This window comes from Taurulus bubalis (assembly GCF_910589615.1).
Source record: "Taurulus bubalis genome assembly, chromosome: 18".
Classification (NCBI taxonomy): domain Eukaryota; kingdom Metazoa; phylum Chordata; class Actinopteri; order Perciformes; family Cottidae; genus Taurulus; species Taurulus bubalis.
The window spans coordinates 14,323,404-14,341,043 of NC_136606.1; the positions used below are offsets into that span (position 1 = coordinate 14,323,404).

The window sequence follows — 17,640 nt, forward strand, 5'->3', positions numbered from 1 at the left end:
TATGTCACAGCAACATTGTCTTCTGAACATAACTATTACATGTGTATTGTGTAACAACGACCTTCAAGTCATGTCCTGACGCAAACAGCAATGGACAAACAAACGGGGCAATGCCAGCCACTCTTGAGGCTGTGCAGGTCAGTCAAAGCATTTCATTAAAAACTGAATATATCAACGTGATGCTGACGCCAAACAAAAGTCGGTGGGCTTCACCCTCTCGGACTGAAGGTCTGTATGAAATGTCATGACAATCCATCCAATGGATGTTGAGATATTTCCGTGTGGGACAGACCGGCCGACATGCCGCTAGCGTGGCATCATATTTCTACTCGTTCTGACTATTAAATACTTTCACAAGAACATTTGTGTACACATAAATGTGTATCCGCGGCTTCCAGGACAAACACACTCACACCCTACTTCCTCTGTTCCGTCAAGGTCACCAAAGGCTTTAAATCACCTTTCATCTGTCCCAGAGTGTCTCGCCCCTCAAGCATCCACTGGGTGTGCCGTTTTTCTTTCCTTTCTAGCCTCCTTTCTCTCTCTTCCTCTATTCGTTTTTATTTACTTGAGATAAATCCCTGCGAGCTTCCCGGTGGCTTCACAGAGGAATGTGACAGCAGGAATGTCTGCCGTGACATTTACGTCGCTCCTGTCGGCAGCGGTCATCTCCATTACCAGAACGACGGGTCACTGCGATAATGGACGGAGTTCACTGGGCACACGAGGACACGCCGGTCCGGAGTTCAGCGGTTCACAGGTTCACAACCTTTTTTAACACCGGGATGGACGAGAAATTCCAAAGACATACTAACTATTGTTTACAAATAAGATCGTAAGTCCTGTACTGTGTGACCCTGCAATGTCAAATGGATCCTCGTACATTTCAACAATATCAGCGAATAAGTTCGATGGTGATTTTATTGATGTGAATGCAAAATAACAAGAATATGGAAATAAGTGTCTGTAGAAGTACACTGAGGTGAAGTCTGGTATGTTTTTATTCATTTCAAATCATGGTCATTTTGTATATGGGACCATAATACTTGATATTGGATCGAAAACCACAGTTTGTACTGTCTCCCGCTCTTATCAGCATTTCATTCTGCTGTGTTTACAGTGAAAAATGTTTCCCTCACTTATTCTAACAGGTGCTATTTTTAACTGCTGGGAAGATGCAAAACTGTGAGCGATTATGTCGCTAATACTGTCGTTTAAAAACAGAAGATGAATGTCGGGTTCAAGCAGAAGTGTGTCGTGATTCACAGCTAGGTAACCGATAACCGCCGGCATCTCCCCGTAAGCATCCTATGTTTTGCTCTTTCAGTCACTTCAAACCTCATCACATGCACCTAAGCTCAAACACAGCCCGCAGGTGTGTTTAACTTTCGACAGAATGGGTTTTGTGGCTTTGGTTACGTAGTGTTCTGGGGGAAACGCAGGAATCAAAACAAAGAGACACATTTGTTTGCGTCTTTTGCCTCTCTGTTTCCTTCCTTGTCTCTCTCTCTTTCACATATACAAACTCTGTATATACAAACACAGTCTCTCTCTCACACATACACACACACACACACACACACTAATTCCAGGTTAATGATCTCCTCTGCGTGGCCTCCTCATAGACAGTTAAGCACAGCTTTACGCGCTTTTAGCAGGAAAGAGACATGCAGGAGTAAACACTCTCTCTGTTCGCCTCTCCTCATTTTAAGCACACATGTACTGAAAAACACGTAAAAACATGCATATAAAATAAACATGAATGGAAGACTACAACCTTTGTTGTCAGGCTTTTTGATTTGTCATTGGCTTCACAGACATGCCTACACTTATAAGCCGTTTTATGCTATGGGTTCAAATACAAGGGATTTGAAAAAAGATGGGCAGAATGGTTGTGATGAGAGTGCTAAAATATGAACAGTTAACCCATATGTATTATAAAAACAGCAGCAGTCACTAAAATCCAATAAATAATGTCTGTATGTTTGGTAAGATGACAGATGATGGAATAAAAGATCTCTTGAAGAAGTTTCTCATTGCTGTCGGTACCTTGCTTTTCGTTTGACTCTGGGAAGCCTTTAAAACTGGATTTGGAACACCAGACCATCCAGTGAAACCAATACCATAATCAATTTGTTTCATACTGAGCCAGTAACGCAATAAATCATGCATCTGTTTATATGAGCTCCTGGAGGAGGCCATCACATCAACCTGTTTCTGATCAGCTGCCTCTTGTTGCACAGACTGCGGTCAAGAGTTCTTTTCTGAGGTTTACAGCAAAAGTTTGACGCCGGGCAAAGACGGCGAGAGAAAGATATGCAGACGCAGACAGATGCGGGGAGAACACAACAGATGTGTGCGAGGACAGCGAAGCTCTGCCCCGTCCTGCTTGAAGCACGGCAGAACAAACACAGCAAATTCCTCCATGCCTGCACCCAGAGGTGATAAATGGGAGCAGCGGGCCCTAATCAGATGTTCCGCCAGGGTTATCTGCTCCGTTCGATAGATCGTTACCAGCCGCGAGTGTGCCGCACTTCACCTCCTTATCTCGTCACACTCCTCCATCCCGCGCCACTATCGCTCCCAACTGGAATGTCCGATGAAGACGCGAGACAGGACGGGGAAAAGAAATGAGGACAGAGAGAACAAACAAGGCAAGACGTGTAATCTCTGTACTTAGCCCCAATCTCCGATGCCATCTCGTCCAGTTGGAGAGTTATGGCGTGAGAGGGAGCGATATCATCGGGGTGGGTGGGCGCGGGGGTGTGGGACGGATGTGTGCGTAGCTGGATGTTAAGAGCAGGGCGTGTGACAGAGATGACTTCAAGTGTAAATGGAATGCTCTCTTAAAAATGGCTATCTGCTGACCTTAAGGTCAACCAGCCCTGTGTGTGTACGTCTCCATCTATGCATGCACCCGCAAAAGGTTAGCCGCTTCCATTCCTCCACCTACTGAGGACAATACTGACAGGAGTCATGCACAGACTCAGACACACTGTGAGAACAATAGAGTTGTCCCGCAGCACCTCGTCCTTTACGACAGACAGAGCGCTGGAATGGAAAACACATAATCGGGTTAACCAGAGACGTTTCCCCCATCAACCCTTTTTCTTTCTTCAGGCGGCTGTGTGTTTTGCCAACGAGTTGACAACCAATACAATCCAAACATGAGGAAAAGGAAGCACTTTAAAACACTGTAACTCAATGAGCAGAATTATTTGTATATCTTGGGCCTTTCTTGAACATCACTGCAAGTTCAAGCGAAACTTGTAGCGGCAGTGAAATATCTGATACTGTAAACAGATGAAAACAAACACGGAGGTTTGTAGTTTGTTAATGTAACTTTTCTCACCATTGCAGGAAGGTTTCCACTGCCAAGTTTGTGTCTCGGAAAAGATCCTTTAGTCCGCTGCAGCATATCTTGAATTCCTCGCTTAACTTCTGGCTAATATTGTTTACGGTGTGCTGGAAGTTGAGGTGAAGTGACGGGTGGTCCTCTGTTCTGTTCTGTTCTGGTTTCTGAGGCTTTGCAGGAAGTGTTTCGAGACGGTTTAGTGAAATTTTTCTAAAGCTCCCTTCTGCATCAAACAACTGACTCTTTGATCGAGGCCAACTAATTATTTGATCATGCTGGGGCTTTGGGACACGTTTCGCAGCAAAGGAAGTGGCTTACCTGGGCTAAGGCGCTGAGAAATGCAGCCAGGCATCATAAGACAAGGAAAACAGCCGCTTAATAAGGGCATTTCATTTCAGTATAAGCCCAGGGCCGTCTGGGCCCGGCTAATCTCCCGAAAACCCACTTCTTAAAGCTGTCTGGCTTGTTTGCCTTTAAAGTGCGGGAGGTAGGCTAGTAGAAAGCTTGGCTGTTGACTTAGGTAAGCGGTAAAGTGACAGCTCAGCTATTGCCATGCAATGGGCTGTGCAGAGCCAGAGAGGAGAAGAAGAAGAAAAGGAGAGAGCGGTGGTGATGACAGACGAGTGCACAAAAGCATGAAATAATCATATAATATTTGAGCTACAGGAGGCAGGTGTGATTTATCTCTCCAGACATGGAACAGCCTTAAAATGGGCTGCAATAACTTTACAAGTACAACCACTTTATGTGTCTTGAGCAGATTGGATAGCTGTCCGATATAAAACTGTATTGGAGGCAGATTAAGAGGCCGAGAGGCTGTTTAGAGTACACTTTGTGTCTCCTCAAAGTCAATCTAGCTAAATTATAGTTGTTGTTAATTTTATATATATATATATATATATATTTTGAAATGGCAAAGTATTTTAGTCGGTACCAAACAGCTTCAGGTGCATTAAAACATTAAAACCATCTTCTGGATTAGAGTAGCTGCAGACCATGATTTTAGCATTTAGACAGCCGCAATCAAATCTGTGATCTGGTCAACGGACTCACATTTATGTGTTTATTATAACTCATCTGGATTTTATTCAACAATAAGACACTTGAAATGACAAGTGTAAATCAGGCCTTAGAACAGAAAACAGGAGGGTGGGGTCAAGCTTACCTGTAAAAAAAAAAATGAAAGGGTATTTAAAAATGGAGGAAAAGTAGAAAAAGAATGACTTTAAAACCATGAATGGATTTTCTTGGATTATTATGGGACCTTCCCTCTGGTGAGACCCAGCAGACAAACAAGCCAAGCTCAGAGAGGCCTCCGCACCTGTCCGTCTGTCTGGTTGGCACGGAAAAGCAACGGCAGAGCAAACTCATCACAGTTAAATGCAGATGACACAGGAACAACATTTGGAGTTCCTGCTCTGTGACCCGTGAAACCAAAGCCATTTCTGTGCATCCTTGACTCACCATAACCACGAGGTAACAGCTCAACCACAAAAAAAACTAAATCTGATAGGAATAGCTCATTTTCCCCTGCAGGCTATTATAGCCCTCACAGCGGCCGCGGATATTTGCTCAGCAATGTGTCTCATTAATTGAGGGAGCATTGACCTCTTGTATTGGTTTTCCACTGAGATGCTCCTTCCCAATACTGCTCTGTGTCTCCCATTCACTCCACAATATACAGTATTACCTTGTGGGAGATTAATAGAAGGTCTGTGACCAGAGACCAGCATCCGAGAAGGGTGGGTCATCCTTTTTCCACTAAATAAGTCTCAACTGGAGTTCTCCTAAAAGATTATAATAAAAAAGACGCATTTAAACCGAATACTGCACAGACTTCTCTGGATTCCTTGCACATATAATACTAAATTACATGGACGTGTCAGTTTAAAGATGATCTGTCTCCTCTTATAAGTGAAATAGAGAAATCACTTCATGTTTAACTTCAGTGCCTGACAGAGAGGTGTCCTGTGGAGTTTTCATGTAAACAAACAAGGTTTATGTTTACATTCAGTGCTCCTCGCCAAAATGGCCTGTGTGCATTTTCTTCATAAAACATAAGCAAATCTGATATTACTGTATCTGTAACGGCATCCTGTGTTGTTTACATCCATATGTACAGCGTGCCGTCTCCTTGGCTGCCTTTGCTGGTGCATTACAGCTTATCTTGGCAAATCACCATCACCTGTAGATCAGTGGAGTTGTAAGAAGCCATTGACAGGAATGTGTACTGCATATGGCCCCGAGGCAAACAAAAGAGCTCCATGGCGCTAGAGAGGTCTGAAACTCCACAGGGAACCTTAACAGTGAACGCTGCCGTTCCCCGAGGACCCCGCTGTGCATTACATGCCAGGAGCTGCAGCGTGTCACACAGCATGAGTCATTCAGCACAGAGTGTCACTTCACTGGACCTCAGTGGAAAACAGGGACGTCCGCAAGGCAAACAGTGATGCACACGCTTTTCTAGGAATGAAGATGAAAAAGGAGCTGGAAAATATACTTCTCATCCCACAAATTGAAGTTTTCCACACCACTTGCTTGGCTCTTTTTCTCTCTTTTTTTCTCAATGGGTCATTCTGAACAAGTGATGAAAGTTAAGGAGAATGGATGACTGAACAAGAGGTCAACATAAATCATGCAGAGGGTAAGGGGTGCAGGGGGCTGCATATGGTTCGCAGAGAGCACTTGAGACTGGATGTAACACAGGGGCTCTTAAATCTATCACAAGCCCAAGAGAATCCCCTCAGAAAATGAGCTCTCTATCTGTGCTACTGCCGCAGCTGGCTGTGAAAGACATCAGTTGACGCCGGAGCTTAAATCACTGTCAGTGTTTTATTTGCTGTGGGTCAGTTTAAAGTCTGAGATTCTTACATGTACACCCAGGGAGGGTTTGCTGGTGCAAGAAAGGCGACGGCAGTGTTAAATCAGATCATCGCTGTAAGCGGAGCCGCTACATTCTTCCTCGCTTTGATTTGGTTTCACAAACACAGATTACTTGGTGAAGGTGCCTCTCGGTGAATAAATCTGCTTTAGGCTCGGCCTGTTAATCCTGCGCCATATATTTAATCGTTTCAGACAAATTGTTTGTCTTCGCCGATGTTCTTCTTTTCATTTATCTTGATTCAAATATGTAGTTTCACTTTGGCCACACGTGAAATCCAGATTTTTAGGCTGTTTTAGAAACAAGAAGGGACCACCCAGGAGTGTTTCGGGGCTCTTTCTACTATATCTTTCTAAATCACTCCAATCGAGCTAAGACACATTAAAAACTAATCTTACGGCGATGACACACGGTAGTCGTGCAAGGCCTTATTTGCAAAGCAGATGGAAAGCCTTGGCCTGTCCAACATTAATTACAATCACATTCAGGGAGGAAGCCGTCCCTCCTCCAGGGCGGTTAGGACTCTGTGTACGGCTGGAAGAGATGGCAACCTAATCCCCCGGTCACCGCAGAAATCTGAGGGAATCGTCAAAAGATGCACAGGACGCGATTAATCAAAGTCAAGAGCCAGATGTGCAACAACACAGTACAAACCCAAACTGACACACAGCACAGGAATACCAAAACCACAGACACACAAACACCACGCCGCCACCATCACACTCCCACACAGAAGCCAACAGAGTGGCTTCGATATTTGAGACCAAAGCAACGGCCTCCTGAATATCTGGTTTTCATCACTACATGTTGCAACACCAATACTCAGAGGACCAATAAGTAGAGAAAAATGTGTTTGCTTTTTTCTAACTCCAAAACTATTTCTCTTCCTCTTAATATATTGAGTCACTATTAAATGGTTTATAAAGGTGAGGTCTAAAAGTAAAAGTCAGAAAAAAAACATGAGTCCTCAGACTTTAGCAGTGATACTTTCTCACTGCTCTCGTGGCCGCATCATGACAATGCCCCGAGTTTCCAAGAAGAATGACAATCAATCTGGATTTAAGCCTCCTTGTCCTCCAGCGCCTCTGTTTATCTTCAGGCACTTTGTTTAGAGTCTCCCAGTAAACACTGGAGCTGCTAATGGAAGGACGGCCTTTGGGCTTTTATGTTCCAAACTCGTTATGATTAAAGTGTCCCTCTTTATCGTCACTGGAGCTAATTAAAGACGAATCTGCTTGAGTAACACAAACACTGCGACGCAATTTACGCACAGAAACCGCAACTCGCTTTGCTGGAGGTCAACAGCAGGAATAGCCCGTTCTCGTTCTCTACAAATACCAGCGGTGGTGGTTGATGGGGACACAAGGTCTATTTTCCCCGCGAAGACATAAATCATGGAGTAGATTGCACAGCAGGTCTGACCACGGAATTGTGGTCCTAAATGAGCCGAGGGGAGCCAATCTACCCGGAGAGGACGTGTAACAATAAATTACCCAGAAACAATACAAACCTCATCAGTGTTTCTGTCCCAGAGGAGATGCGGTTCACACAGTGAGCTATGGGACGCTACCAGGTCGAGCGCCCTGTGTTTAAATTAAAATGTGGGTCAGCTATGAACTCCAGGTGTCTTCAAAGTCCAATGTGAGAAAGAAACAAATAAATGATTCTCAGATCAGCATGATCCTAATACATGCGTCTTTTCAAAAATCATATGATAACATTTTGTCAGCTTTTTCCAAGCGACCCTCCACTTCAACCTTGCTTATGCCAAACACCTGTTCACCCGTATAGTTATTTTTTTTATTATTTATCTTATCTTACGTGAGAAGTTTTTTTTTTTTAATTACAATAATCACACAGAAGCGCAAATACGCACACATTCACCGATACATACAATATATTTCCAGCTAACTTACGTAGGTTACCGAAGCTCATCACCATATCTGCGTCATTTAGAAAGGAAGTTTCTTGATATGTGGCAAGAGGAGGACTCTGGGTCGTCCGCATGGACTCATATCGGTCCAGGGTGCCTTCCACTTGGCTCTTCTCCTCGCTGGAGATGGTGTTGTATAAGTCCAACATGAAAAGTGGAGCGGAGTTGTATTTTCCGTGTGACAGATGCGGTCTCGGTCTGTGCGGCAGCCCGAGGATGGACAGGATCTCCTTCTGCATCTCTCTCTTCTCGTGCGTCCGCAGCCGCCGGTGGATGAAACCCGGGTGCACTTCGTTGTTTCCATCCAGTGAATAATTACTCCCCGCAACCAGGAACATGCAGTAATACGCGCTGCACCACAATCCGACCAAGGCAAGCCAGCAGCTGGTCATGGTGTTGCCCCGCTGTGCTCTCCGGAGTCCCAACTGTGTCTGTCTTGGAGCTTCAGTTGCCTATCCAAAATGTAAAACAGGCGTAATGGTGACCAAAGTCCGTCGGAGCGCGCAGTTATCTGTCACAGCCGCAGATCAGAAGCGAGAAAAGCTTCTCGAATCAAGCCATTTGAAATACTTCCTAAAGAGAAATGTGCAAAAAAGTGTCGGTCCTGCTTTCATTTCTGAGTCCCGTCGCGCGCTGTGCTGCTTCAGGACAGAGTGCACCATGAGAAACTTTATTCTGAGTCGGTCAAACGACACCGTTTGATACGATGTTCTCAAATAAGAGAATAAGTCCACTGACCGAAGACATTTTACTGAAGCGGACGTGTTTTGCTCTCCAACAAAATGAGATGTTCCAACGTTGCGCCCTTTAATAGTAGAAGTTGTCTCGGCGACGCTCACGAGCTGAGTATGAGAGTCTAACAGGAATCAGCAGGTTGCAGTCCATAATATGCGCGCGCGTGTACGTATGTGTGTGTGTGTTCAGAAACCGCCCACTCCGTGCGCACTTAGCCAGAGGTGGAGCTCTTCAGGCTACAAGGACAACTCCAACATCATATTTCCATATTTTCTTCGCAGCAGAATAACAGCCCGTCTATTCTAATAAAAACGCGAAGGTCTACTTTGCATTGGTATTGCTCATAATGTTCCGGTTGCGTTTTATAGCTCTTTTTTTTTTTTGCAGCTGGCCTGTACAGATTAAGTTTCCAAATATTACACTATTGTTTATGCTCTCTTGCAACATATTCCTTCCATGAAAAAGCCCTCACAGTCCTCTGCCATAATGAAGCGTGGATCACATCTTCCCACATCCAGAGGCAGGGTGTTTTCCGGCCCCGCTGGAGCAGAGTAAATGTTGCCCAGTTGAGGCACGACCCCTGACGATGGAGTTGGAAACAGCAAGCAATGACGCACTGCAACCTACAGAGGAGAAGCGATCGGATCTCCTTCAAAACGCTACGAAAATAAACGGCCTTCGTTTTCTAATTAATTGTACATCTTAGCATTTAAAATGGAAACCAGCTGCAGGATGGGGCTGCCCCTTCAAGTCGCCGCCTCCGTGGAAGGTGAACAAATTGCACCGAATATTAAACTGCTATGCTGCTAGGCCTGAAAATATTAAAACATTACAAAACTATCCAGTGCTGGCAGAGATCAGCTGATAATGACCCATACATATGTGAAAGGAAAAGGAAGACATTCACATCTTTATTTGATTTCCCTTCCTCTTCCTCCCATCATACCTTTCACCTAACCTGTGTTATGTCTTCATGGCCCCTTCAGACTGTGATGGTCCTGGTGATAAGGTCCAAAGGTGTCCATATCTCTTGGTGTCTCTGCTACTGCTGCTGCTGCTGCCAGAGCCGGTATCTTATCTGCATGTGAAGAGTGAGAACCAGCATCAAAGCTACACGTACCACCAACACACACACACACACACACACACACACACACACACACACACACACACACACACACACACACACACACACACACATTTATAACTTTAAGAGTAAATACAGACACAGCTAATAAACCAAATATCATATTACTACTCAACACAACTCTTCCTTGTGTGTGAACAAACAATGCTGGTGTTTTTGCCCATTCATTAATATATTTTATTAGTATTACTTGCAACCATTTTGTAGGGCGTACCAATCATACAAGAGGATATATTAAAATGTGTAAATGTTCTTCCTGCCACAGAAAACCAGAATGAAAATATTGTGCAAAGACTTGGATCTTGTTAGAGACAGCATTGTGCCTGTGTGTGTGTGTGTGTGTGTGTGTGTGTGTGTGTGTGTGTGTGTGTGTGTGTGTGTGTGTGTGTGTGTGTGTGTGTGTGTGTGTGTGTGTGTGTGTGAGTGTGTGTGTGTGTGTGTGTGTGTGTGTGTGTGTGCGTGCGTGCGTGCGTGCGTGTGTGTGTGTGTGTGTGTGTGTGTGTGAGTATGAGAGATGAAACGTTAAAAAAGCAGAACCAGGGCAGAAGACGTATACCGACCTCTAAAGGACGTAATTTATCAGATTCTTTAGTTTTTCTTGGACTCAAAATTCCCATTTACACAAACGAAAGCTTATTCCTGATTTACAACACAGATTTAGCAGTTGAGCTGAGTTTGAGCAAAACAAAATACTTCTTTCATTGGCAATGATACAGTGAATGGTGAGTTTCCTCAAGATACCTTTTGGCTCCGGCACTGAATACAGAGACGGGGAAATAGTCATTTTGCGGGTAAAACGAAAAGGAACTATGAAAGGAAAAAGGGGATTTTTACAACCTCGTATGAGTCAGCTCATGGTGACAAACAGCCTGGAATCTATGTTTTAAACCCTTGACGGGCCATTAACTTTGGGCATGTGTCATATTAAACAAACACAGGCCAGCACAAAAGCATCCACAGCCATTTATTCTTCCTCCTCCTTGGTGCTCTCCAGTGCTAACATGGCATTCCTGTGATAAACAGGCGGCACACTTTGGGCTGAAAATGATTGGAAAAGGCGCTTAATACTTCTATATGTCCTTAACATTTTACTTGACATTAAGCAACTGTTTGTCCCGTGTGTGTGTGTGTGTGTGTGTGTGTGTGTGTGTGTGTGTGTGTGTGTGTGTGTGTGTGTGTGTGTGTAGGTGTGTGTGTGCATCATCCCCGGAGGCATAGCAGGTGATGTGTGTGTATGCTGGGTGAATTGGAAGTAGAGGGAGGAGGAGGAAACATTAAACAGAGGTTCTGTGTCCTGTCATCACACTGTCTAGACAGGACACCTCCTATCCTAATGAGGTCTTTGTCTGCCTGAATCTATCTCCTTTGCACACACACACACACACACACACACACACACACACACACACACACACACACACACACACACACACACACACAATAATATCCATACATCTTGTTTTTTGTTCTTTTCCAGTCCTCCTGTGAGACATTTGTATTAAAGAGCATTAAAAAGTTCAGGAAATAGTTTACACAAACTCGCACACAGAGCCAATCGTGTACGCGTGTTGGTGTGTGCTCAACTAGGATGCACACACACGTCTGTCCGACACGCAAAATGAAGAGGAAGCGTGCTCCAAGACCGTAGGAATGTTTACACCTGGCACAGATCTGACAAGAGGTGAATGTGCTGCAATAATTACAGCATAATTGCTACGGTTAGTAGGTCACACGGACATACGTGTACATATCCCAGTAATCAAGTGCTTTTCAAAGGAACAATGGCGAGCCGCTGCATGTTTTGTGCTTTTGTGATGGATTTGTTTTGTGATGGATTTGTTTTGTGGTCACGACCATCCTGTAGTTCTGCACCACGCATCACAAACCGATATCCAGCGATCCTCCTTGATGATTTGCTTTGAAAAAATAAAGGCGCAGGATCCATTTCTTTAAACCACATTTATATTTATAATTGTAAAATGTACCTGTGTGAAGGAGTGAGCGTCTCAGCAGCTGGATGAGGAGCGGTCGTCCTGCAGAGCTGCTCAGCTCTGCTAACTGCATGTAAAGCTGTGGTTGCAACACAGTGACACAGATAAACACATACAGAACATTATGCATGCACATAGGAAATGCAGCCACTCATAACATTGGAAATGAATACAGGTCAATCTGTCAATACATTTTTAACGTTTTTCTTATGCCAAAAACCAACATCGCCAGCCCTTCCCTGCTGCTTCCATGGTCCTCGGCTCTCTCACCCACATGAAAGCACTGGGTCATATCCAGATCAGCCTTATGGAAAGAACTACGCCTCATGATGCCACACTTTGATGCCCTGTGTGTAGTATGTGTTGGTGAGCTGCTACTTCTTCGCTTTCCTCTGATGTTAAACCCGCGCTAAGTGATCATCCCTCAGAGAGGCCAATTAGGCCGAGGCTCGACTGTGGGAAGAGGAACTTCCTAAAAGAATTAAGCTAATCTTTTTCTAACGTCTAAGGAGAGAGAGAGAGAGAGAGGGGTGAGGGAATAGATTCGCACATGGAAAGGCTTTTGGGGGGGTTTAAGGATACGGGAGCGTTCATGCGTTAATGTAAAACGGGAAATGCCGTATTGAAATGGATGCATAACTGTATCCTCAGACTGCTGCTTGATGGAGTGAGGAGAGAGGAGTGCTGGTGGTGAGTTATGGCTTCAGCGTAGTGTTGGAGCCAAATTAAGAAAACAGATCTACTTTTTTCTCTGATCTTACCTGCAGGACAGTTTCTTAAAAGCTATGTATCCTGAATGAAAATGGGTCACAGGCCTGTTTCTCTGTGGTGTCTTCATGACTGGTCTTCACAGTAAATAACGATTCCAACGATCCCCCACGCAGCCGCCCCATATCTGGTCTTCACATCAAGTGTCCTATAAGACCAACTACAATACAACACATCTTCACTATCTCTGTATGTTGCACTGGACTACATGTATCTAGTTATATTTGAGATAAATCCACAAAAGCAATGGCAGTAAACTTTTATTTATTTTTTGTATATAATAAAAGTCAGTCAGTATTCGTCTTTTATCCCAAAAATGTAACTATTCTATTATTGGAAATTCTTCAATGGGAGCATTGACTGCATTTTTCTTTTTTTCTTTTTTTACAATATTGTAAATTGGATATATTTGAGCTTTGGACCAAACAAGCAATTAAAAGGTGTCACATTGGGATCTAACCAATTCTGAAGGACTATTTTCTTGATTTTGCAACACATTGTCTGACCGATAAATCAAAAAGAAATTGACAAAAATAATTATTAGTTGCAGCCCTCTGCTGCCCTGTTGCTCCAGAGCATTGGGAGATTCCTGTGCCAGTGTAAAATGTATCCAGAATGCCTGAATTACCTGCAGACAAAAACTTGGATTACTTAACTGTGAAAGGTGAAAGGAAATGCAGACCACAGTGTATTGAGTTCAGGTCTCTTAAAACTGTGTGAAAACAGCCAAAGAAACGTATAATACATAATATATTGCCGGCATTAATCTAGGTTATAGCTGTCGGGGGAGCAAAGTATTGAAACAATTTTACTCCTTAACTGTAACTCTGCTTTCTTTCTTTCTTTCAGTCAGAACGTGAAAGCTCAAAACTCCTCCTTACTCTCAGTCTCTCTGGACACATTTACATTATTATTGGGTGTACCGCAGAGAAAGAGGGATAGGAGGGAGAAACAAGAGCAGAGAGAGAGTACACTGCAAGGTACAGTAAGCTTCTGGCATCCGTCCTAATTTCTAAAGAGCACCAGCTGGAACAAGCATACTTTCTACCGTTGAGCGCTCCCAAGTTCCACGCCACAATCCCGACTCCCTAATTCCTCCAAGTCGCTGATTCTATTTGACCGCCCCTTATTGAGAGCACATGTGTCGGACATGTTTTCATAACCCCAAATCATCATGCTAGCTTTCGGGGTTATTTTTTTTCTTTTCCCCCCTCACTTCTTTCATTCTGTTGGGAGTCGTGGAAATACTGTGATTCTATTGAGACTACGCAAGCCACTCTCTTTCGGCCTGCCGTTCAAATAAATTAAAGGGGAATACATGGAATACCAGCGCTAATACACATGCGACCAATCCAGGGGCCTGGTTTGGGTTCAGACAGTCAGCACGTACGGCTCTGACAGACAGAAGACTGTGATTAGGTGGGGGAGGGGCGCGTTATGTCTGCAAAATACTACATTTCACTCAATTTTTCATCCCCCATTACAGGAGAGTCTCCTGGTGAAACGTAAATTACAGCGTGTGCGGCTGAGAACCCCGCGCCGATGAAATGCCACATAGATGACAGCGGAATTCCTTTTGCTGCAATTCAACTGTAGGAATAGCACAGACCCTTGCAGCGCAGGTGTGTGTCTGGGTGTGTGAGAGGTTCAAGGTCTTTTCAATATTTACTGAGGAAACACCAGAGAGTGTTTTCAGCCGGTTTTGCTCCGTAGAGCTTTGTCTTGCGCCACATGTGACTACACACACTTACACGCACAAGAGAATTCCTATACAAGTATGTCTGTACAACACACACACGCACACACACACACACACACACACACACACACACACACACACACACACACACACACACACACACACACACACACACACACACACACACACAATATCCTTACTTCAGCGGTTCCCAACCTTTATTGTCTGATGTGCACCGACAGCCCTAACAGATGAACTCAGCTCATTTATCAATGACTTTGAGCTATTTCAATCATTTTTGCAATTTTAACAGTTTCTCCCAATTCTATTTGAACCACTTATCCATTACTTTGAGATTATTCCACCATTTTCGCAGGACATAATGTTTTTCACAACGTATCCGTTACTATGAGCTTTTTATGAATTACTACTTTTAGCTATTTAAACTGTCTATCCATTACTTTTGAATATTTTAACCATTTTAAAATACTTCTAGCTTGCTAAATGTTTCAACTTTTTTTCATTACTTATGGATTACTGAGCTATCCATTCAAATTATTATTTTAGCTTACTATTTCGACAATTTTGTCATTACTTTTAGGCATCTATTTCATACATTTTTCCATGACTATGTTAGCTAACTGTTTTGACTTCCCCAAAAAATCATGATTTACTTTTTTATTTTATTTGCACTGCTACTCTACAGCCTTTCCCTTCTGGTAACTGCAGAATCATGGCTGTAGTCCTCAGCAACAGATGGTTGGTTAGTGCAAAGAGCGTCACCGTGTCGTGTCCAGCACTATCTCCCTTGATTACAGCAAAAGACAGAAAGAGGAAGCGAAAATAAATGAGAAAGAGACAGGAGGCTGGCCAGAGAACAGTGAGAGGAAGACAGAGCCTGACTCTAAGAGGGAGAGATAAAGAGGTTGACCTCCAGTCTGTCTGTCTTTGGTGCTGCTGTTGGCACCATCGCTATCACCAACCGGAAGGATCTCCCTTCTTATCCACAGCACTCGTCTCCAGCACCTCCAGCCCTCACCCTCCTCTCCCCGTCTGATAGTCCCGTCTCTGATGTGTCCCGTTTGCTGGAATTTACACAGACCTGCGCTTTGTGCCACATGAATGGGAGCCGAGAGATTGGAAGAGACTCATTGAAGTAGTTTTAATTCAAAAGGCATGTTTGGCTTGAAAGATGATGGCTGAGGCGGAGAGCGGTGGCTTCTGATCCCCTATTCCAAGTTTCATAGAGGAAAAACGCCTGGCAGAGATCCTGATACAAGATAATCAGTTAGCGTCCGCAGAACCAGAAGTCTGGATTTGTCATTGTTGTTCTTCAGCAATGAGCTTCACATTTGGAACGGAGCCCTCCGCCGTCTTGTTCGAAGCAGATAAGCCCAGTGTCAAGACTGTGGCTTGTTATTTACAAGGTTGAGCATGAGTCAGCAGAGCCTATTGTTTAATAACTAAATATAAGTGTTGGTTCTCTTCCTGCATCGTCGGGCCATCGCATCTTATCTGACTGACGTGAAGGAGAAGTTTCGGGGGAAAGAAGGGACCTTGTATTTTATCTACTTGCTCCAGAGTTGGACGTAATGTGTCTGCCTGTGATATAGCGACACAGTTCAGCTCTTCCTGAGTCATCACAAACAGTTTCAGTAAGAAATGTAGGTCTTATGTATTTTGGTTTTTCATGTGAATGTTTTTATTAGATCTTTCAATAATATTTAGTCACATCTTGTTCAGAAACAACTCTCTGAACTATTATAACTTGTACTGAAAGGACAGTAAACTACAGCATAATGGCCTTTCTAAAAAGTATTTATTCAGCAGTTTCCTTTGTCTTTGCTAAAAATGGTAACAAAAACTTCAAAATAAACATTTGAAAAAGAGGTTAATCTATGTGTTTCAACTCTAACAAGAAATGCTGCATATGAAGCCTGATTGCATCCATACATATTTTAGTACATTAGTGTACTTAATCATATTTGTCTTAAAATTACAAGCATCATTCAGCATGTGAAATCAAATCAGGTGGCAGTTATTTAAGAGAGGCAGCCGCTATTCACCCCGCTGAATCCCAACCAGCGTAAAGACTGCTGATCTGCAGTTGACCTCTGAACCCCCTGTGGACTTGGGAAGCCCAAACAGAAAAGTCAGATTTTTCTACACGACATTGAAACCAAGTCCGACGGGAGGAGATCACGCTCCGCGGGACATCACATCCAACATCCAGCGACTAAAAGCCTGAGAACAGAGTGTGAAACACGACACACTGAGGAGTTCTGGGTTGCTGCTGGTGCTGCTGGTATCCTCGCCACATCAAAGCACAGCCCACTACAATGGCCTCCCATGAGGGTAATGCGATTAAGTTTGATGTGGATTTACGATTTCCGGATAACTCCAGACTAAAATGGACAGAGAGAAAAGAGCAGACCTTCAATCGGAGGCTCACTTTGAATACTCGCTAGGAATGAAGGCACATAGCTGCATTGGGCTGGGTCACTCACACACACACACACACACACACACACACACACACACACACACACACACACACACACACAGTTAACTAGATTTCATGTATTTAGCCCACTGAGGTAACACCAGGGTTGCAGAGCACCATTATATGAGACCACCAAGGCTGCAAAGGTGGCCTTAAACCATGAAAACAGCAGAGGACACAAAGCACCTCACAAGAAAGCACAAAACTCACATGGAAGTTTAAACATGATCAGATCCTATCAGGACACCCAATGAGCCACACTCATATTTTCAACCAAATACCTCTATATCAATATAAATAATCATCAGTAATGTGGATAAAGGCAAATAAAAGAACAGCTTGGATTGTCTGGTGAATTCACGCTTTTGCAATATTATGACATCCCAAATGTAAAACTATATTTAGATTGAATGATACTATCGGTATATTACCCAGCACTAGCGCAATGTTTCAAATTATTCTAGAGATGATAATCTTCAGATTTATATGAAGCCTTTTGTAACTGAAGCCCATATCTTTATCCATGAAAGATGTTGACCGCTGCACACGACTGCCCACGTCCAGTCAATCTTTATGGAAAAGCCTGCCGGTTATGAAGCGCGATGATGCAATCACTGGACGGTGTCAC

The 17,640-nt window shown here is 43.7% G+C and overlaps 1 protein-coding gene across 1 annotated transcript in view; it reads right to left on the minus strand.

Moving 5' to 3' along the window:
* The window catches only part of bmp6 (bone morphogenetic protein 6), a gene marked incomplete at both ends in the record, with an annotated part of 37,371 nt that extends 28,810 nt beyond the window's left edge, over positions 1 to 8,561 (minus strand). Inside the window, one exon of the mRNA XM_079234582.1 lies at positions 8,153 to 8,561. Within this exon, the coding sequence (XP_079090708.1) occupies positions 8,153 to 8,561 (409 nt within the window). The remainder of the gene's footprint in view (positions 1 to 8,152) is intronic.
* Positions 8,562 to 17,640: the final 9,079 nt, after the last annotated feature.